We start from the raw sequence: 24,371 nt of genomic DNA, 5'->3' as shown, positions 1-24,371 counted from the left end.
TATAGCATTTGGGTTTCTTTTCTAAACTTAAGATTGAAGTTATATAAAGTTACTTTATAAGTTATAGAAAGATGTGTATTATTAGAACTGTTATAGATAATGATTAATTTTATGTATGTATATATATAATTATACATGTATGTACTGTAGTATTTTGTATATACATGTACATATGTATGTAGTTGAACATTTAATTATAAACAGTATCAATGATATTTTGTATGTACGACTGCTACCTGACGTCACGCAAAAGTTAACATGGTAAAGTTCCGACCTTATTCCAACGCGCGGGGGTTATACCTACCTACAGAAAATGCGAAAATTAGACCAATCACCACAACGACCCTCATTAACTTCTTACATAAATTATAAGCCGAGACAAAAGAGAAAATAATTTAAAATGGCGTCACTTATCATTCTATCTCACTCACGTTCTGCGTACAAAGAGAACAACAGCACCAAATTAATGTCAGGAATTTTTTGGGCAGTTATTTTCAATCTTTGGGTCACGACCCCTAGGGGAAGGGTAGTAGCAACAAAGTAAGGTTGACAACAATAAAAACACAATTTTAATGAGAAGAACGGGCTTGTTTAATTGAAATCTGTTTTTTCTTCGTAGTTTATTTTTTTTTTATTTATGATAATAAGGGACGAGACGAGCAGGACGTTCAGCTGATGTTAATTGATATGCCTTACTCATTACAATGCAGTCCCGCTCAGGATTTTCAATAAATTCAAAAATTCTGAGCGGGACTACAATTGCGCTCGTCACCTTGAGACAATGGATGTTAACCCTCATTTGCCCAGTAATGTCACAAGCTACGGCGCCCTTCAGACCGAAACACGGTAATGCTTAGACATCACTGCTTCACGGCAGAAATAGGTGCCGTTGTGGTACCCATAATCTAGCCGGCTTCCTGTGCAAAGGAGCCTCCCACTGGTAAATTCATTTCATTTAATGTCCACCATTGAAGAGAACGTTAGTTCACACAGGTATGAAGGAGTGGCGAACGCTACTAATAATTTACCGCCTTATTCATAATGGTCCAATAACTTTAAACAGCCGCTAAGGAGTGTTTTTTCTCATTCTGACTTAGGTCAATAGAAGAACACAGAGTGCGAATTAGCAATGCTTTAAGTTAGCAGACTATTATGAATAAGGGGGTTAAGATCTTCCCTTGCCAGCTCTGGATGTTCTTGTATGCTTAATTAAATTAGAAATTATTTATGTGGCTGACCCGTCGCCAGAATTTTTTAACCTGTAATGGGGTCGCGAAATAAATATTATTGAAAAACACTGACTTAGCGCAAACGAAAAGTGGAATTGTAGATCAAAGCTAGCATTTAAGTTTTGCTAACAGTACTTCTATAAATTTCAAGTAAAAGCCACCATTTACGGGTCACCTGATGTTAAGTGATCACCGCTGCCCACATACTCCTGCAACACCAGAGCATAGGGAGCACCTATGTCATACCATCCTGGAAACACTGCGCAAGAAACATCTTTAGTTTAGATTATCTGTGGCAAGGAAGCTTATTCTAAAATTTACCATCAGATGAACCTTACTATACCACAGTAGTTGTTACATCCAAGTCTCCGATACGGGTCATGTTTCATAAGCGGAGACACGAGCCTGTGTTTGTTATATCGTCGGCCACAGAGTAGCCTTAACAGTTCACAATTACATAATATTACTAGAGTTAAACTATTTCTATCTGAATGTCTATCACCATTTCATGTTTAAGTTTCTGAATACAATAACCTACACAACGCGTTACTTATAATGGCCCATCGCGTTTTATACATAGTCACAACTGTCAGAAAAATCCTTAGCGTGGACTTAATAATTTGGTCCACAGTAAAAGTAAAAATTTTATAAAGTATAAAATTAATAAATATGAAAAATAGGACATATTGCATTGTGGTTACTTTACTGCTTTGCTTTGCTTTACTGCTCACCTTTATTTCTAATGGAGCCTCGCTTAACATAATTAAATGTAATTTTTCCTTTTTTTTATATTTAAGGTGAAAAATTTTTGTAAGTATTACGATATTCAAAAGAATTGTTAAGAAACGTTTGTGTGGGAAAGGTAACTATAACATAAATGACTTTTTAGTGATGCCACAGATAGGGAATGGAGCGACCGCGCTCAGGCTATTAAAACATAAGTTTAATTGTACAATATTACACTGTAAACATATTTTTTGCTAAAAAAAACAGCCCGTTGAGTTTGTTGCGCCCTTTCTTCTCAAGTCTGAGGCATTCTTTTTGGAATGCGTTGTAGTTTTTGACTTTCAATAAGTGATGTCACATCCTATTTTAAATAAAAATATTTGATTTTGAATTTGAATATGCCTATATAATACTATTTTCGAATGCCAGACTGTAATGTGTGCACTGTGGCAATATTCGTATTGATTCGAAGCGACCGGTAAATGTATTAATGTAATTGAAGAGTAATGTGCTTGTTGAAAAGATAGACCGCTGTTGACGACACAATTTATATGCTCTTGGTTCGAGTTCACTAATTTATACATAATTATATATTGGAAAATTTTATTACTATGAAGCATAAGAATTATACAGAACCAAAAACTAGTACTGTTTATTAATTTCGCCATGATGAAGTATTCTTGAATTAGACCGATGTTTTTTATTTTTTAATTTCTTTCCAAAGTGGTAAAATGTGTGGGGTACACATTTTCCCCCCCTCAAAAAAAAAAAAATATGACATTACCATGCAAATTTCCTCAGTTTTTTTAAATCGTAAACCGCAATTTACCTTTCATTCAATCATCTCAAGTAAGTATAAAAAAACATATAATTTCATAATTTACTTGCTGCTACGGAACCCTTCATGGGCGACGCCGACTCGCACTTGGCCGCTATTTATGCCTCTTTACTCTATTTTTTCTAATAAAATGAAGTAAGTAATAATAAATTTTAGCAACCCTAAGCAGGCCATCTACTCAATGCGCGGGCGGAGACAGCAACCACTAATTATTTAAGTACCTACCTATTATCTGATATGACCTGAGTTATAAATAGCGACAATATCTTGGCCTACATTCTTCTCTCCCAACAATTCCTTCACAAATATGTGATGCCACGCTCTGTCACCTTTCTCTTAATTGCTCTTAATAGTGATTTTCATTATTATAACACTAGAAATAAGGGATTGCTTGTAACTAATTCTAGTAGGCTTCATAAGATCCATAATAGCTTTAAGGGTAAATGTATACACTTCTATAATAAAGTCCCAGCCACTGTTCAGGCATTATCTATAAATAAATTTAAATGTTTTATAAAATCCTATTTCTCCACTGCTGAATATCTAAATGATCGGACAGCCTGGGACCAGATTCTGATTATTTTATAGCGATAGGAATGACTGTACAATATTGTATATTTTTATTGAAAAGAGCGCAAAAGAAGAACGCTGGGAGAGTTTCTTGCACCGCTTCTTCTCTCTCAGAGCGCCATTTGTTTCCGAAGCGATAGTAGTATCTAGTAGTTATTAGAAATGACATCAAAAAGAATTCTAAATGAATCAATTTTGAGAAAATAAATGCCTTTTATGCCTTTCACAAATCTCCTACACCTTTTGGTTACCTGGAAGACATCGCTGAACAGCGATAAGGTCGCTTAATTGTGCTACCATTTTTTTTATGAAAATAAGGGACTAGACGAGCTGGACGTTCAGCTGATGGAAATTGATACGCCCTGCCCAATTACATATATACTGCCCAATTACATATTACAATGCAGTGCCGCTCAGGATTCGTGAAAAACCCAAAAATTCTAAACGTTAATGTACAAATTTGTCTGAAGACGAAGTTTTTCAACCAGTGTGTGTTGCCAGTGATGACTTACGGTACGCAGACGTGGTCGCTAACTATGGGCCTAATGAGAAAGCTCATGGTCGCTCAGAGGGCAATGGAGAGGGCTATGCTCGGAGTTTCCCTGCGAGATCGATTCAGAAATGAGGAAATCCGTGGCAGAACCAAAGTCACCGACACAGCCCAAATGATTGCGAAACTGAAGTGACAGTGCACAGGGTACATAGTTCGACGGACAGGTGGCCACCTGTTTTGGCGTGGTAAAGTCCTCGTATGGCGACCACGTACCGGAAGACGCAGTGTTGGTAGGCCCTCCACAAGATGGACCGACGATCTCGTCAAGATCGCCGGAATACGTTGGATGAGGGCAGCGCAGGACCGATCGTCGTGGAAATATTTGGGGGAGGCCTTTGTCCAACAGTGGACGTCTTCCGGCTGAAGAAGAAGACACATACACATAAGTACAAATTTTATAATTTTTAATTTTTAGTGCAATAAAGTGTTTTCATTTATTCATTCATTCATTCATCCTGTGTCCACGAGCAAACCAAACACATAATATTAAATAGAAGCCATTGACAGGACGTAATCATCGGATCCAATTGCGGTATTGTATCGTAAGTAGATAATAGCGGGCCCCGGACACAGGCCCGCGGCTATTGTTGGTGAGAAGAAGCGTCCAAATTAACAGTCTACGCCTTGACACCATTCACAGACGCGACCGCTCTCTGCCGTATATCAGATAGGCTGGTAGTTTTGTAACGAGAATAGAAATAAAAATGTTAAATTCAATAAACCATTTGTTTTTTTTGTAGTTATTCAGTAGATATACCTAACTGTAATTGTGATTGAAATGATTTGTAAAAAGATGAAAATGTAAATCTTGATATAAAAGAGTGGCAATGAGTTTCTTGCTACTTCTTCTTATTAGCGGTAGATTCAATAATATTTTTTTTTAACATTCATAAGTGTCATTTCCGTGACCTACATGCATAAATAGTGATTTTGATTTGATTTGATTTGATTTGATTATTATAATATGATTATATAGTTATACTAGCTGAGCCAGCAAACGTTGTATTGCCGATATTAAAATCGCGATACAAAAGTAACTGTTGATCGTAGATGGGTGAAAATTTGAAGTTGTATGTATTTTTTAATGCTGACTCATAATCAAACAAATTTAAAAAAAAATGTCAAAAAAAAAATAAAAACATAATTTCGTGTGGACCACTCTTAACATTTAGGGGGATGATAAATAGATGTTGTCCGATTCTCAGACCTACCCAATATGCACTCAAAATTTCATGGGAATCGGTCAAGCCGTTTCGAAGGAGTTTAACTACAAACACCGCGACATGAGACTTTTATATATTCGATTGACAGTGACATCAGCCGTTTTATATTTTATATCAGTTAACAGTTATCGCATCATTTGCTATTTCTGTAGCGAATTTTGAAAAGAAAAATATATAAACAGACAAGAAAATACTCCATGTATTTTCTTATTTTTAACCGACTTCAAAAAAGGAGGAGGTTCTCAATTCGTCGGTTTTTTTTATGTTTGTTACCTCAAAACTTTTGACAGGGTGAACCGATTTTCATAATTCTTTTTTTATTTGAAAGCTGGTGCTTCCCGTGTGGTCCTATTGTAATCCTATTGATTTCGATGATTCTTTTTTATTGGAAAGGATATACTTCAAAGATAGTTTAGTCAGTGTTTGGTTAGGTTCTGATTACGGAATCCATGGCAAAGTAACGGACCTCTTCAATTCAGCGCTTACGTTCATTTCTGTATTGAAAAATTTAGTAAGTCAGTTTAGTTAAATTCTTAGTAAGTATACTTCAAATTCACTAAGAACGAAAAATAAAAATTTTTCTAACAAAAAAACAACCGACTTCAAAAAAACTATTCCAAAACAATAGATATAATATGCACTAAAAAGTATTAAAATAATCGCGTATTTTGATACAATCTAAATAATTAAATCTAATTCTGGTTACGATTATTGTAATTAATTTCTATTAAAATACAAAATTAGCAGCGCTTTCCGCACTAGGCATGCCTGTATCGCGGAAAACAAGTGAACATACAAATACAATTTAGTTACAAAACAGGTTTATGAGTAAGCTTCAAATTAAAAAGCATAAAAAGGCATTTATTTTCTCAAAATTGATTCCTTTCGAATTCTTTTTGATGTCATTTCTAATAACTACTAGATACTACTACCGCTTCGGAAACAAATGGCGCTCTGAGAGAGAAGAAGCGGCGCAAGAAACTATCCCAGCATTCTTTTTTTTTTGCGCTCTTTTCAAAAAAAAATATACAATATTGTACAGTCATGTCTATCGCTATAAAATAATCATAATCTAGTCCCAGGCTGTCCGATCATTTAGATATTCAATTAAATTTTTAAATGAGTTCTGAAAATATTTAATAGAAGTAAAGTACTCCTTTCTCAAACTAATATAATATGTAATACGTAACCATTATCTATGTGTTTAAGCACGTACATAATATATCTATTTTATCTATCTATTTTATTCCGGGGTATTTGTAACCCCACCCGGCCTACGATAGGTTAAGATTAAAATAAGCTACCTAACGTAATAATTAGTTGAGTTCATCGCGACTGGCCCAGATTACGCCATAACCAGCCAGTTAGAGCCGGTCAAATGTCGCGCAATATAACCAGATATTTATTTAACTTATATGATTGGTAAAAGTTTATACTTCATTGAGCGCGTTTGGGAAATATTAACAGGTTGAATTCACGCAAGTTCGACACCGACACCGACAAGTCGTTAGCTGGTCAACTAGACCATTTGTATCATACTAAAGCTACCAATTCTCTGGTAACTCATATGTCTACTGAACCACAACCAATGGACGAGAATTAAATAAATTTCAATTAATTATTTCAATTTATATACTTAAAAGTTTTAAAATAAAAAAATAACGGGTTGCACTCCGCGAGTGCCCGCAGAAGTGAAAACTTGAACATTAATGTTCTGCATTTTTGAATATTTTGGAATGGTTAAGGAATAATTTCGCACGATTTGCTTTATTTATCGGTATAAAAGTACTAGCATTGATGTCGTTATACATATTAATACAATATTCATTTATTGCGCTATAGTACACAAAAATGATGAAATATATATATTACATAAAAAATTTAAACTACCTATTACAATTATTTTATATTATAATGATTATCTCTCAGAAAAACAACTTTTATACAAAATTTCAACGATAGTCTTACGAATTTTTGATCAGGTCATGTATCCTGACGCGAGTTTAACATTTTTAACCCATCCCTTCAAAAATAATTTCTGTCCAATTATATAAAAATAATTGAATGATACTTAATTACATATTAAAATTAACTTTTAAAGGGTTTCACCAATCGATTCCAAAAAGTACTACTAATCAGCTTAATATCAAAAAACCACGTGGATCGCCACCAAGCCGGTCAAAATGCGTTGGTTCGTTCGTGAGTTATCGTTGACAAAAGAAAACCGAAAAAGTGTTTTTTTTTTCGAGTTCTATCAATTGAAACTCAAGGATTATCCTTGAGGCTCAAAACACAAACATTCATTCGAAAGTTATTACCATTTGAAAATTAAAAAAATAGTGATTTATTAAACTTTTATCAGACATAATTTTCAGAATGATTTTTTCAAATTACTCCGAAGTTTAATAACAGATCAAATGCATGTCGTGAGTTCTTTTATAAAGAGCACAAAAACATAGAACAGCTAGCTAGCTCTTTGAGTTGCAAGAGCTCAAAATAATACAAAGTAAGTATATTTAAAGAAGAATAACTTGTTGCGTACTTACACACATACACTTTTATTTCAAAGTTTATTTACATTTGACTACAGTATAATAATATATGCCATTTTGTTCAATGACTTTTTGCCATCTTTTTGAAGTTTTGAAATTTTGGGACTTCTAATCAAAAAACGACAAAAATGTTTCGGCAGGCCTTGATACCTGCCTAAAAAAATCTGAATAGACCGAAACAATTGGATATCTGAAGGTGAACAGTGAGTACAAAATGGCAGATGCGTTAACACCTTATTAATTTTTGTTGAGTGGCTAAAGATGTGTGTGGTCTAGCGTTATTGTGTTGGAAGATCAAACCCAGCCGTTGATTGATTCCAGCCCCTTTATCTTTAACCAAAGAGTTTAATCTGATCCGTCGTTGGCAGTAAGGATCTGAAGCGATCATTAGGCCCGGCGCGCGGTAAATGCTCATAATGAAAAATGTACTCGTATTTGAATTCGAGTGTTCGACTCTCGCAAATCGCCCTCTTGATATAGCAATTATCACTTTCTGATTGTTTAAGACTGCGTTGAAATGACTCTTGTAGTAAATACATTAGATCGTAAGAAAATTGTTGACATTCTTGTGCCGAGAAAGGCGAAGGAACGATGCATTCGAGATGTGGTCCTGAACCAGCTCCAAATAAAAACTCGCTTGTTCACCATATGCAGACAACGTATTCTTTCGCATTTTGCCCACACAGTCCGCAGAGGCGACGACATTTTGGAAAAACTAAATGTGGTTGGAAATACTGAAGACAAAAATCGCGCGGTCACTCTCCAACAAGAAGGACTGATCAAATTAAAAACTCATCGTACAAATTCTCCACGGTTGTAAGAGACGCACTGTACAGAATCCGGTGGAGGCAGATAACCTGCTCCAGATGTAACCCTAATGCTGAACACGATCCTAAGACATGATGCCCCTGAGAGAGAATAAAATCGTATGGTATGACGTGTGCCGAACATTGATTTTCCTAAGAAAATCTATTGGTAATATACACGTTATACTTATGAGTGTGTGAGTGTGTGTGGGCAAGTCGGTCTCAGAAGACCTTGTAGAACATTCGTTAACCAAATTGAGGATATTTTGAGAAAAGGAAAGGCCCGAAGCACCCGCAACCGGCGAGCATGCATGAAAAGAGTAATGAATGTAGGGGAAGCGCGTGAGGTTTGTAAGGATAGAAGCAAGTGGCATTCTATTGCCTCTGCCTACCCCGACGGGAACAAGGCGTGAGTATGTGTGTGTGTGTGTGTGTGTGTGTGTGTGTGTGTGTGTGTGTGTGTGTGTGTGTGCGTGTACGTTATACTTCTGTAACTTAGGGAATTGTAGTTTTAGTTGAACCGAATTGAATGCGGTCAATTTCCAAATATAAAATAAATTAATGAAATAATACCCCGAAACTACAGAAGGTAGGTTGTTGCGCGTGCTCTCTCGTAGCATATAAAATAAAACTTTAATCCATACCTATAACTTATAGTGTCCAGGAAAAATTTTCACATTATGTAAATATATAACCTTCTGTATCGCTTGCAAGTGCAATGTCGAATAGTTTAATGTAAGGTCAAAAACACACAGGGGCTATCTTAAACTTCAATATCGTAGACAGTGCGGTGTTTTTTGAATTATCTTCCACGTACAAACAGACTGGAATGAATTTCCTTGCGCGGCGTTAGGAGGACGATACGACATGGACATCTACAAAATAGCGGCCAAGTGCGAGTCAGACTCCATGAAGGGTTCCGTAGCAGTAAATAATATAATAAAAGTTACATATAAAGGGGAAGGCAAAAAATCTTTGCTCAAAATCAAACAGTGATGAGCTCTCTATGAGTATTAATTAATGTTTTATTAAAAAAAAACTACTTAATACATCTCCTTCCTACCAATTTTCGGTGGAAGTTTGCATGGTAATTGTAAATCATATATTTTTTTAAATTTACCATTCTCTTATTTTAGAATCGACACATTTTACCACTTTGGAAGTGTCTCTCGCGCAAACTATTCAGTTTAGAAAAAAAAAATATTTTAGAAACCTCAATATTATTTTTGAAGTCCTATCCAAAAAGAAGAGTTAATTGATTTACTTTATTTCATTCAATAAAACTTTATCAAGCAAATAGAAATCATATGTTTTATTTCGTAATCTGATACTATTATATCTAGTAAACTTACAAGGCTCATTTTGGAAAAAACTCCTTTGTTTATTGGTATCTATTAAAACGAAAGAAGTGTAATGGGAATTAAGAAAAGAATAAGATAAAAATGAGACTCACAATAATTAAACGATGGCAGGGATGACCTATAAGAATGACGGGCCCAGAATGGATGAGAATGGCGAGAGAGAGAGAGAAGCGGAAGTCTTTGAAGGAGACCTATGTCAAAAGAACAAGCTGTTAAGAAAATCACAATGTTTAGTTGAGGATATAAAAATTGCCATTAATGATTAACAGCAATAAAAGCTAATTTTTAAACAAAACGAGCGTTCAGGTCGTTGCAAAATATGAGTTTTGTTAATTTATATAATTTTCATGTATAGTCAGGAATGTATTTCAGGATAAGGCAGGAATTGATGTTAAAGTAAAGATAGTTTAACAAGTACGCTTTTAGAGAAAATTTAACTAAAAAATGAAAAATAAATAATAGTTAAAAAAAAAACTAAAAAGCACGCTTTATATATAATTCAACTAAAAAATAGAAAATAAATTTAAATTGAAAATAGTGTAAAAAATATATATATTTTATTGTAAAAAAAAAGCGTGGGGTGCTTTTTAAGATATTATTAAAATAATAATTGTTCTACACCCCAGGCTTTTTTTTGTTACAATAAAATATAAGCGTGCTTTTTAGTTTTTTTTAACTATTATTTATTTCAAACATATCATCTTCCCTATGACCATGTAACGTTAAGTGATCACTTCCTACATGAGTCGACTCCAGCAGGTTTGACAAGGTGATTGGAGCATGTGACATGTTTTGATCATTATTAATCAACTTTTGAATATATATAAATAAATAAAATGCTAACTCAAACGACAGCATTGCTACTAATGGCATACATATATATGGTTTTTTCATTTTAAACTATAAAATATACACGTATGGATATATATATTATATATATACTAGTGGACCCAACAGACGTTGTCCTGTACACACGTCTTAAATTTGAAAAATCGTCCCAGCCGTTAGTGCGAGTTCACTAACATACACATGAGCAGAAGAATTATAATATATGGACGGAATTGAGAATCTAAACCAATCTCAAATTCACTGAAACAAACAAAAAATCATAAAAATCGATCCAGCCGTTTAGGAGATACTTTAATTGTGAATCTAAACCATTCTCGAATCCACAAGAAGACACACACCAATCTCAAATTCACTGGAACACACAAAAAATCATCAAAATCGGTCCAGCCGTTTAGAAGGTAGTTCAATTGTAAATCTAAACCATCCTCGAATCCCCTTGATCTGATACAAAAAATTTCATCAAACTCGGTTCAGCCGTCTAGGAGGAGTTCAGTGACATACACACGCACACAAGAAATATATATATATCGTTTTAGATGACATTAGTTTTATATATTATACAGTTCCACAACAATATGCAGCAACAAATTTTATTTATGACGATACGTCACTCGAACGGTGTACTTCCAATTGTAACGCGAGAGGTCGTGGATTCGAGTCCCGCATCGTTCATAAAAACATTTTTGTTTTCAAATTTTATTGATACCTATTTAAAAGTATTTTGCTGCATTTTGTATTGGAACTGTATATACATATATAAAACTAACTAGCTGACCCAGCAAACTTTGTATTGCCGATATTAAAATCGCGATACAAAAGTAACTGTTGATCGTAGATCGAATCGATGAAAATTTGAAGTTGTATGTATTTTTAATGCTGACTCATAATCAAACAAATTAAAAAAAAAGTCAAATAAATTTAAAAATCGTGTGGACCACCCTTAACATTTAGGGGGATGAAAAATAGATGTTGTCCGATTCTCAGACCTACCCAATATGCACTCAAAATTTCATGAGAAACGGTCAAGTCGTTTCGGAGGAGTTCAATGTTTAACACCATGACACGAGAATTTTATATATTAGATGTTATTGAAATAGTCTTAGATGGGTCAATACTTGCTATTATTGTTCGAAACTTATTTGTGCATATAAATCTGACACAAAAAGTTTCTTTCCGTTTTAAATATTTTTATAATAATAGATTAATATTATACCTGTGTATCATTTAACTTTCACGAAATTAATTAAAAAAAATAAATACTAAAAAATATATGCTGCCCTTAAAAGTCATATTTCCTGATTCATATTTTATCATCACGCAAATATTTATATATTTTAATCCAAAATTCTTATTAAATATATATGTTAGGTATTGGTAGTTCATTCCTATAGTCTACAAAATTATATTTTAACTAGCTGCCCCGACAGATAAAAAAAAAATACTGTTTTATAGGAATTCGCCAATAATATTTCGAAACATCAAGAATTATTTCGTAAAAAATTCTCCCTGTTGTTATAATGAAATTGTTTCACAGCGGAACTGTCACACTGTGCGTCAATAAATTCTCTCATAGAAAATATGTCCATACAAAACAAATATTGAAATTAAAAATAATTATGGGTCCCAAATCGAAATAAAAACTATCTCACTATCTCACAAGTTGGTCCAAACTGCACTTCATGAAGTAATCCCCATTAAAATCCGTTCATTAGTTTAGGAGTCCATCGCGGACAAACAACGTGTCACGTAATTTATATATATTAAGATTATTCGTTATGTCATATAATTCATACTTGACATTTGGAGAATACGTATTAGGTCATTATTGTGCCGAAAATTTAAATTAAGAAATACCGCCACTTAGAACAGCTTCTATAATATATATATATAGATATATAATATATAGATACTACAGCTAGTATAACTAAACAAGACCGTTGATACAGACACGGCGGTGCTCGTTAAATAGTGGTCCAAAAGAAGCAATTTTGTTAGAACATCGGTAGCCGGTATTTTAAGTATATGATTAACGGCCGTTCCCAATATTCAGTCTATCTCCGGTTGTGGCCTACTTGAGATAAAAAATCGTAACTATCGTTGAGTTTTCTGTCCCAATAAACATATCGACGGTAACACTCCTTATCCGTACATGCTGTCTGTCAATGGGACATAGAAGCGATATAAGTTTGTATGGAAATTGCAATTCACGCGTCCTAATATAAGGCGACAAAAATGACATATCGGGTATATTGGGACAGCTTCAGATTATTGACAGCTAATTACTGACAGTAGAGGGTAGTAAGTTATCTCTATCTGTAGATAGTATGTTGGGAACGGCGTGACGTGTTTTATTACTGTCTTCGTAATTCTTCAACCACGATCTGGTCAAGATCGCCGGAATACGTTGGATGAGGGCAGCGCAGGACCGATCGTCGTGGAGATCTTTGGGAGAGGCCTCTGTCCAGCAGTGGACGTCTTCCGGCTGATGATGATGAGTTACTATTTAACAAAATTATGCGTTATAATAATATTTTCATTGGTTATATTTCATACCTTTATTACAATATTGTTCTTTCTTATACAGTTAATTATGTATTACATTTTATTAAATAATTTATATACAAATGATTTAAGTTTTCTTTAGTGTTAATTCCGCCAATATCTGTTTTTAAACAATTCGACACGTGTTTCGCCTCAACACAAGGCATCCTCAGGACGTGTTGTCTCGCCAAAATCTGGCACGAGACTAAATCTGACTAGAAAAAAGTCCGCAAAGTGACGCCTACTTCAATTTATTTTTTTAATTTATATTATTTAAACACGACTCATATATAATTGGATGCAGCAACTTAACAAACTAATTTGTTATGTATTACAGCAATTGCAAAATACTCTATTCGATAATTACTATTGTATGTTCTTCTCACGAGCTCAACTTTTTACGAAGATATGGTAAATTCAGTAAATTAAAAGAAATATTTGTAGTGACGATTCAAAAGCGCTTAATTTAATTATTGAACAAAGTTTATTTGACTTTGACTTCTATAATAATAATAATAATAATAATAATATTTACACTTTTTACACAAATTATCTTGCCCCAAGTTAAGCATATATAGCCTGTGTTATGGGTTACAAGACAATGATATATTTAATACAATATACCTACTTAAACATACATAAATACATATAAACATACATAAATACATTTAAACATCCATGACTCGGAAACAAACATCCATATTCATCATATAAATGCTTGCACCTACCGGGATTCGAACCCGGGACCTCTAGCTTAGTAGGTAGGATCGCTTACCACTCGGCTATACAGGTCGTCTCTCAATCGTAAAATTTTGTTTTGTTACGCCAAAGCCTACCTATAACTTCTTGAGTGCGTACATTAGTACAAACACACTTTTATATAGATAACTAGCTGACCCGACAGACGTTGTTCTGTATATAATAAATAAAATAATGTATTTATATGAATTTGTCTATAATATATCATAACATCAATAATTACTTCGTAAAATATGCACCCTGCTGTCGTAATGAAATTGTTTCACAGCAGAACTGTCAAACCGTGCGTCAATAAATTCTCTCATAGAAATTATGTATGGACACATCAAAGGAAAAACAAATTTGTTGGTTTTATTTAATTCCGAACACTTTCATATTTATTCACCTTTTCAACCTTCTCTGGACTTCCACAAATAATTCAAGACCAAAATTAGCCAAATCGGTCCAGCCTTTCCCGAGTTTTAGCGAGACTAACGAACAGCAATTCAGTTTTATATATATAGATAATAATAATATTGACACACTTTTTACACAAATTATCTTGCCCCAAGTTAAGCATATATAGCCTGTGTTATAGGTACAAGACAATGATATATTTAATACAACTACTTAAACATACATATATTCATATAAACATACATAAATACATATAAACATCCACATTCATCATATAAATGCTTGCACCTACCGGGATTCGAACCCGGCACCTCTAGCTTAGTAGGTAGGATCGCTAACCACTCGGCTATACAGGTTGTCGGCTATATAGATAGATAATAAATCATAAAATATTGTAATGAGTTAGTAGATATAATGCGATGTTGGACGCGGTGGTTTTATCAGTACAATGGGATGTTTCACAGATGACTCACCATTTGTTGGTTCACAGTAACTGGACCATTTTGAACTTTATCTTGTTTAACTTAGTACCTACGATTCTAACCTATTGTTAATAGAAGTTTTTTTGTACTTAACCTTTATAAAGCGGTTAATTCTGCAAAATTCAATACGAGACAATTCTCACAAGCAAGTACCTCACAAAATTTTATATATATACTAGTGGACCCGACAGACGTTGTCCTGTACACACGTATTAAATTTGAAAAATCGGTCCAGCCGTTAGGAGGAGTTCACTAACATACACATGAGCAGAAGAAATATATTATATGGACGGAATTGAGAATCTAAACCAATCTCAAATTCACTGGTACACACAAAAAATCATCAAAATCGGTCCAGCCGTTTAGGAGGTAGTTCAATTGTGAATCTAAACCATTCTCGAATCCACCTGAAGTCACACACCAATCTCAAATTCACTTGAACACAAAAAAAAATCATCAAAATCGGTCCAGCCGTTTAGGAAGTAGTTCAATTGTGAATCTAAGCCATCCTCGAGTCCTCTTGAACTCACACAAAAAATTTCATCATAATCTGTCCAGCCGTCTAGGAGGAGTTCAGTGACACACACGCACACAAGAAATATAGATATAAAGATAAAATTCTCATGTCCCGGTCCTCCGAATCTGCTGAACCGATTAGTTTGAAAATTTTGTGTGCATATCGGGTAGTTCTGTAGGCGAACGTCTATTTTCCATATCCCTAAATGATAAGGGTGACCCACCCTAAATATATTTTTTTGACAATTATTTATTTTTATTTTATTATGATTCAGCATTGAAAAATACATACAACTTCATATTTTCGTCCTTCTACGATCAACCACTATTATTGTATCGCGATTTTTTTCCATCCACAGATCCGCAATAGAGTTGCACGATGGCAATCGAATATAATAATTATTGTAGTACGATATATTTGGTAGGTCTGAGAATCGGTCGCTATCTATTTTTGATACCCCATAAATTTTAATAATTGAATTTTTATATTGTTATTTTTGGAATCGGTGTCCTTCCGCCGCGACCCGCTCTCGCCTCTCGCCTCCTCACGACTCAAGCACATCTCACCTATAACTATGTATGTAGTAACAAACCTATCTTGGATGACAGGGACTCCAAAAATTATAATAATCGTAACTAGAAAAAGATTAATTAATTAGATTGAATAAAAGTACGCAATTATTTTTATACTTTTTAGTGCATATTATATCTATTGTTTTGGAATAGTGTTTTTGAAGTCGGTTGTTTATTTATTTTTTTGATTTTTTGTGAGGATGAAGTACACTAACTAACATTTTGTCTAAATATGTGTAGATATACTTAATTTTTCCAAAGCAGCATTGAACGTAAGTGCTTTGCAATTTAATTACAGACAGTTAGAAATTTTGTCACAGATCGCACCCTTACTTTAAGTCGTTAAGGAGTCCCATTGATCATCATATTCGACTACGACAATTACTTGACCCTAACTATGTTATGGTAGATGACTTAAATATCCGGATAGCATAAAAACGATTCAGCCAAGTATCGTTAATTTTCTCCTAAGAATTGAAGAGTAATTCGTAATTTATCATCCACTTTGCTATACGTATGTATAGCAAATTTAAGACTTTTATGGTTTTTTCATGGATGCCATTGTCAGATCTGGACCAAATTACAATGGGACCACACGGTAAGCACCAGCTTTCAAATAAAAAAAGAATTATCAAAATCGGTTCACCCAGCCGAAATTTTTGAGGTGACAAACATAAAAAAAATACCAACGAATTGAGAGCCTCCTCGTTTTTTGAAGTCGGTTAAAAATACCAATAAATGTGGATCGATTCAACATATATAAAGATTTTGTCATGCATTTTTCTTGATAAACTTATCGCTTATTAATTATAACAATCAATACTACGTTCTTCTTGACTTCAATTAATGCTGCATGTGATGATCTAAAGGCAAAATAGTTCGCACTATACAGCTTACAGCAACGATTTTAGAACACAGGTTAATTGCCGGAATTTGTATATTTATTACTACATGGGGCACACTAAAAGTTTTGCACTTCTACCTAATCGGAACTATTTGAATTTCGAATGTTATATTTTTTGAAACGTTACAACCTTCTTAGTAATAAAAAAAAACAATTGACGGTAAATCGTTTGTCAATTGTGTTTTATCACACATCAAAGTTCCACGGACGCAACGAAACTGGAAGCAAATCGAAAAGATTATAGAGTGATGATTTTTTATGATTTTAAAAGTCCTCTCTCTCCGCAAGACTGTGCCGCTCGACTTCAAAATGCTTTCGAGAGAGAAGCACCTTGCTTGAGCACCGTGAGGCGATGGTTTGCTGAATTTGAGAGAGGTCAGGTTTCTTTACATGACGAATTTCGTGAACAGCGGCCTTTAACTGCCGTCAACGAAAATAATGTGGCTACTGTTAAGCGGCTGATTGAAGAAAACCCGATTACCTATGAGACAATTCGAGGACTATTGGGGATTGGTATTGGCCAAATTCAGAAAATTTTACACGAAGAATTGTAAGTTCGGAAACTTTGTTGTCGTTGGATCCCTCATGAACTGACAGCGGAGCAGAAGCGGGCTCGCGTGGAATGGTGCTCACAGATGCTAATGAAGTACGACCACGGACATTCTAATACTGTCTATGACATTGTTACAGGAGACGAAACGTGGATTTATTGTTTTGAACCCAAAAATAAACAGCAATTTTGTGAATGGGTGTTTGAAAATGAGAACAGGTCAACAAAAGTGAGGCAGGCGAGAAACGTTGATAAAAAATGATCGCATTTTTTTCTCAGCTACGGGTCCCATCCGCACAATTTCACTTGAATATCAAAAGAGTGTTAATGCCGAGTGGTATTCTAACATTTGTTTACCCAGGGTGTTAAAAAAAGTTTGCGAAAGACGACCAAAAAGCCGCGTTTTCCTACATCATGACAACGCTTCTTCACACACGGCCAACAAAACTAAGTCATTTTTAGCTCCCGAAAAGTACAACTTGTTACCCATCCTACTCATAATGTCGACCTGTGATTTCTGTATTATCCCCAAAATCAAAGATTTGATGAGAGGTTTCACTTTTACCAATTACGAAGAGGCAGTGATAGCGTTCAATCAGCACGTAGAAAACATGCCTTCAGATCTGTAGTCCTCCTGTTTTAAAAAATGGTTCGATCGCATGAAAAAATTGTTTAAAATGTAAAGAGTATTTTGAAAGACAATAAACATAATACTTTGGTTATAACATGTTGTTTTTTTAAGTTACGCAAAACTTTTAGTTTGACCTCCGTCACACTTACGTTTAAGCAACCCCCTCCACTTTATTCAGATTGAACTTGAATTGAAAATGATCAGTGTAAGTTATTAAGTATATTATTTATATTAATATATGTATTACATAATATTATTATTTTACAGTTATGAAAGAGGCTTTAAATTTCTGGATTTCGTTATTATATCTTCTGAGAGATGTAGCTATATACCTATATGTATATTGGAGAAAAGACGTCTTATGTACATAATATGCGTTCACTCTTTTTTTATGGTAATAAGGGACGAGACGAGCATAACGTTCAGCTGATTGTAACTGATCGATGAATTGATATGACGATATGTTCCTCCGACATCGGATTTTAACAGAAACTTAAAGCCTATTAATTCTTCTCAAAATTATACTGCGTTCACCACCCGTGAAATTTTTTATAAAAATCTGCTCTGTAGTTTCAAATACGTCCGCCAACAAATAGACGGACAAAATAATTCAAAAACTCGTTGATTTGTGTTCTTTATTACTGTGCTTTACTTTTCTTTCATTCATAGCTGTTACTCCAAATCCAGTTATTTACGTAAAAATATCTTTAACAATGAAACAATAACAAAACACCAGCTATCCAAACACACGCATTGTGTAGGTATATAATTATTTACTGTGCAATCTTAATTAAATATTAAAAACCATCAATGAAACGGTAGTGAATAAAAAAAAAATCAATTAAATTCTATATTGTAGCAGTTTATAGCGAGTTGTATTTTACAATAACTTGTTCTAGAAAGTGGGACGTTCTAATGCGGCATCTAATACGTGAAGCTTTTAAAACTTAATTGAAACTTTATACAACTATACTAACTTTACTATCTTTCTATTGTCCAATTTACAGTCAAAGAGATCGTGAGATCACTAAAGACAAATTCAGTATGAATAGATAAGATTTTTGTGCAGCTAGTAGGTAATTTAGAACTAGAAACTTAGTGAGTACTTCTCTTCTTGATTTTCTTGTTTAATAGCGATTACTATGACTAGAGGAAGTATTTAAACTTACTGAGAGGCGAAAATTCCGGTAAGCAATCCATCATAAAGCTCCGTTTTTCACTTTAAAAGGATGTTTTAACCTGTCACCCATTTCTCAACACTATTTTCTGTACAACAAAACATGTAGTTTAATAACACACACGCATTTCCAATATCAATCAACGCACTCAACTTTGATCACTGCAGTTATCCAATGTCAGTTCCGCTTGTAATCATATTTCGCACTCGGTTTGTTTCACAAAATAATTGCGTTATCACAATAAATTAACTAAACACGACAAATCACAACAGAGGAACGTCACCCAACCAACTAAACAGGTTTTGTTTGTTTCCCCGAAGTCCGCTGTCCGATCCGAACTCCGAACTCCGAAGCACCATTGGCCACGTGATCTAGGATCGATTGATGCATTTACTTCACGTCGATACCGCTAGATGGCGTTACAACACAAACTCTACAAATTAATTAATTTTCACAAACCGTAAAGTTTTATCGCAGACAGAGGAATGCAACGACTTGCTTTTAATGATTATTTGTACGCTTGTATGACAAGTGAAGTTCAAGGACAAGGTTCTTCGGAGAGAACATCCGATCTAGCTGGGTTAACACGTTAGATAGACCTCCTAAATATAAAAACGAGCAATCCCCACACTGTTTGTCTTGTACCTTTATTTGGCGTAACTCAGAAACAGTTCTAACGGTTAGACTTGATGATGTTGGATTGCACGCAGATAAATATTCACATGCCAACTAGAGCACCTCAACTGGCAAAATACAAACCGTTTATACCTGATCGAGCAAACTCTAATCTCGGATTTAACTCCCCACTGAATAGGCTGTTGCGTCAATACAACACTATAATTTCAAACAAGCGATCTATAGATGTTTTTGGAGATACAGTAGCACAATTTAAGAGAACCTGACACTGATTAGTAAAATGTAATGACCTAATTTATAGTAAAAAACGCATTGACAAAATATATTGTACCTATATAGTATTTTAGGGATTATATTGAAGTGACTGTATTGTGGCTTGTAATGATTTGTGGAATTAATTTATCTTTTTATATTGTTTTAACATGTTAGCGTTATAGGACTTCAATTTACTAACTTTTATATAATTAAAAACTAAATTGTTTGTATGTTAACGTGCATGATGTGTTCACCTGTAATTGCAGGAACAAGATTTTTTAAATTTATGTTACAATCTTATGAATTGTCTTGTGTATTCTGTGTTGATGGACCTTGAATAAATAAATAAATAAACTACTAAGTTAGTATTAGTTTATGCCCTATATGTATGCCACACAATGGCCTAGTATGATCCATCTAATAACATACCCTATCCAGGGTATTATTAACTAGCTATTTATAAGATCTATATTTAGATCTATATTCCATTTAATATTTATCATATTTATAAGGAATGTAAATACCTATTCAATGTGTAATCTATATTAAAATCTTTTAATATTAAAATTTCGAGCCACATTGCTTGTCCGAGATGAACTCCTATGCTACTGAATCGATTTTAATCAAATTTAGCCCACTGCGTGCTGTTTTATCCAACTTGAGGGATAGGATAGTTTTTCTTGCGATTCATGACCCTTCATATTTTTAAATTTCAAACTTTTTTTGTGTGAATAAATTCTATGAGATAACAGACATAATTGACAGTTCTGCTGTGATATTATTTCATTACAAGAACAGGGAAGAACCTGGGGAGAACCTAAAACTATTGTAATTATTAGAATTATTGTAAATTGGCTCTGCACAGGATTTCCTAGTGAGCCATCAAGAGGAATTTAATATATTAAAGAAGCCTCTTTGTTTTTGCTTATGACATTGACATTATAAACTCACATTAGGCATCAAGAAGCATATATGTATGTAATATATATACATACTAGCTGACCCAGCAAACGTTGTATTGCCGATATTAAAATCGCGATAGGTACAAATGTAACTGTTGATCGTAGATGGGTGAAAATTTGAAGTTGTATGTATTTTTTAATGCTGACTCATAATCAAACAAATCTAAAAAAAATGACAAAAAAATTTCGTGTGCCACCCTTAACATTTAGGGGATGAAAAATAGATGTAGTCCGATTCTCAGACCTACCCAATATGCACTCAAAATTTCATGAAAATCGGTCAAGCCGTTTCGGAGGAGTTCAAAGTTTAACACCATGACACGAGAATTTTATATATTAGATGCACTCAAAATTTCATGAGAATCGGTCAAGTCGTTTCGGAGGAGTTCAAAGTTTAACACCATGACACGAGAATTTTATATATTAGATGCACTCAAATTTCATGAGAATCGGTCAAGCCGTTTCGGAGGAGTTCAAAGTTTACCACCATGACACGAGAATTTTATATATAAGATAAGCATTTGTTTTTATGAAGCGAAGCGCACCGGTTACCAGCTTGTATTATCAATATATCTAATATTTGTTAGTACAAAATCTCATTCCTAATCATTCAAATAAAAGGAGCAACTCAATATCAATGAATTATACTACACAATTAAATATTAAGTTTTCTTAGTGTTAATTCCGCCAATATTTGTTTTTAAACAATTCGACACGTATTTCGCCTCTACACGAGGCATCCTCAGGACGTGTTGTCTCGCCAAAATCTGGCACGAGACTCAAGAAGTACGAGGGCTGCACTAAAAGTATCGGGAATGGAATATTTCCACTGTTCCTGTCACATTAAAATCTTTTTAATTGAAAACTCCTTGGTTTTAAAAATCGAATACCATTTTTTTTTAAAAAGATTCTCGGTCTTGTCACAAGGTCTTTTCAAACTTGTTTAGTGGTTGAGAAAATGGAATTGACTCGAGATAATTCTAGAGCAATGATTTATTATGACTTTCGAAGCGGTTTAACACAAAAACAGTGTGTTGACCGGATGATTTCTGCATCTGGTGATGAAGCCCATGCAAAACCACAATTTATCGCTGGTTTGCTGAATTTCAACGTGGACGTGTCAAGCTCAGTGTTGATCCCCGTCAAGGTCGTCCAAAAACTGCAGTCGCCAAAGAAAACGTTGATGCAGTGCGTAAGCTGATTGAGGAAGATCGACATGTGACATACCGCGAAATTCAGGCAACTTTAGACATTGGCATGAGTCAAAGATATATCTTCTTGAATCTTGCATGAACAATTAATTGTAAAAAAGTTGTTTTTCCGATGGATACCGCATTTGCTCTGTGCAGAGCAAAAAGCGGCTCGCGTTACTTGGTGCGTCAGAACTCTCGAAAGATTCCACGCAGGAGCCTCAAATGCTGTATACGTCATCGTTTTAGGTGACGAATCCTGGATATATGCGTACGAACCCGAAGCAAAAAACCAGTCACGAGTTTGGGTGTTCGAAAATGAGTTAAAGTCAACAAAAATTGTTCGTTCACGGAGTGTTGCAAAAAAATGGTGGCCACGTTTGTCTCCAAAACCGGCCATGTTGCGACTATTCCTCTTGAGGGACAAAGAACGATATATGCAGAATGGTATGCTAGTATTTGTTTGCCACAGGTCGTTTCTGAACTCCATAAAGAGAACTGCAACCGCCGCATCATCCTCCATCACGAAAATGCGAGTTCTCACACCGCGCAAAGAACAAAAGAGTTTTTAGAGCAAGAAAAAATAGAATTATTAGTACAGCCTCGACCTAAGCCCTAATGATTTCTATACTTTCCCTTAAATAAAGAATAAATTGCGTGGTCAGAGATTTTCATCACCTGAAGAAGCTGTGGACGCCTACATAACGGCCATTTTGGGGACCCCAACTTCTGAATGGAATGGTTGCTTCAATGATTGGTTCCATCGTATGGAAAAATGTGTCAAATTTCGCGGAGAATACTTCGAAAAGCAATACATTTTTAAATAGTAATGTTGTGTCACTTCCTTGGTTCCCGAAATTTTCAGTGCGGCCCTCGTAGAAGAAGCACCTGTGAGTAGTGACTAGAAATTCCGAGGAGCTGTTTGACTTAAAGTTGTTTTTGAAATCAGGTGCGTCCTGTATAGTATTGGACCTGTCAGTGTCGTGCCAGATTTTGGCGAGAAAACACGTCCTGAGGACCTCGTGTAGAGGCGAAACACGTGTCGAATTGCTTAAAAATAAATATTTGCGGAATTAACACTAAAGACAACTTAAATCATTTGTATAATTATGGATTTCCGCAAAGTAACGCCTACTTCAATAAATATACTACACAATTACAAATTTATTGAATAGAATGTTAAAATAATTTGATAAAGTTGAAACTGTAGATAGTGATTTGAAAGAGTAGTAATAAGTTTCTTGCCATTTCTTCTTTTCCATGTTCAACTTTTGTGGCGGTGAATGATAAATGAATGTTATAAGTTTGACATTTATATATGACTTACATTATTGAAAACGGCTTTCCCTTAAATCACGCAAAAACTACCAATGTATTCATGAACTACGTCACACAAATCTCTCTTCCCACGTCCTTGTTACAGGTTACAATTGTTCAAATAGATTTTTATAAAACGTACCTAATAAAATGTACCTAAAGCTATTTTTCAAAATTTTTCTATAAATCGGTCACCGAGACACTAACTTTGTTACTCTAGTACCTCGAGAGCTTTGGAAACGAAGTATTCATATCAACGACGTACTATACCTATAGACAATGCACTTCATACAAAATCAAAGCCGAAATATTGCACATGCCACGAATGACACCATAATAACCTTCGACTGCTGTCTATACATTTCTGCGTTTACTCCAGTTGTTTAAAATATTGTTGGTCAATAGGCAGCAATGTAAAATAGTGTATTTTAGTTTCAGCAGCGCATTTTGAATTTAGAACCCGATTTGGACAGTGATATCAGTGGAGTAGTAGTTAGGTATTTTTTTAAATCCAGACGAATAAGTGGGATGCTATAAGTTTTACGTTCGTCAGTCTGTCCCCTTTTCGGATCAAGATCTGTTGAGTCGGAGGGATTTTACGTTTTTAATAAAAAATAACACTCATATTATAAAGGGGAAAGTTATCTATTGGCCTGTGTTTATATTTGTTACTTCTTTACGTTCTAAAGGGATTTGTATTTAATAAGTTAAGGTAACCTTTAATGAGAAAAACTAATACTCAAACATAATATTTTTATTTACATAAAATAATTA

At 34.4% G+C, this 24,371-nt stretch overlaps 1 protein-coding gene across 1 annotated transcript in view; it reads right to left on the bottom strand.

Moving 5' to 3' along the window:
* The window catches only part of LOC126964467 (uncharacterized), a 103,556-nt gene extending 84,018 nt beyond the window's left edge, over positions 1-19,538 (bottom strand). The window contains exon 1 of the mRNA XM_050807589.1: positions 19,229-19,538. Within this exon, the coding sequence (XP_050663546.1) occupies positions 19,229-19,262 (34 nt within the window). The 5' untranslated portion in view covers positions 19,263-19,538. The remainder of the gene's footprint in view (positions 1-19,228) is intronic.
* Between the last annotated feature and the right edge of the window lie 4,833 nt (positions 19,539-24,371).

The sequence above is a fragment of the Leptidea sinapis genome, chromosome 5 (genome assembly GCF_905404315.1).
Source record: "Leptidea sinapis chromosome 5, ilLepSina1.1, whole genome shotgun sequence".
In the NCBI taxonomy this organism is placed as follows: Eukaryota; Metazoa; Arthropoda; class Insecta; order Lepidoptera; family Pieridae; genus Leptidea; species Leptidea sinapis.
This window is presented reverse-complemented; position numbering and strand designations above follow the sequence as displayed.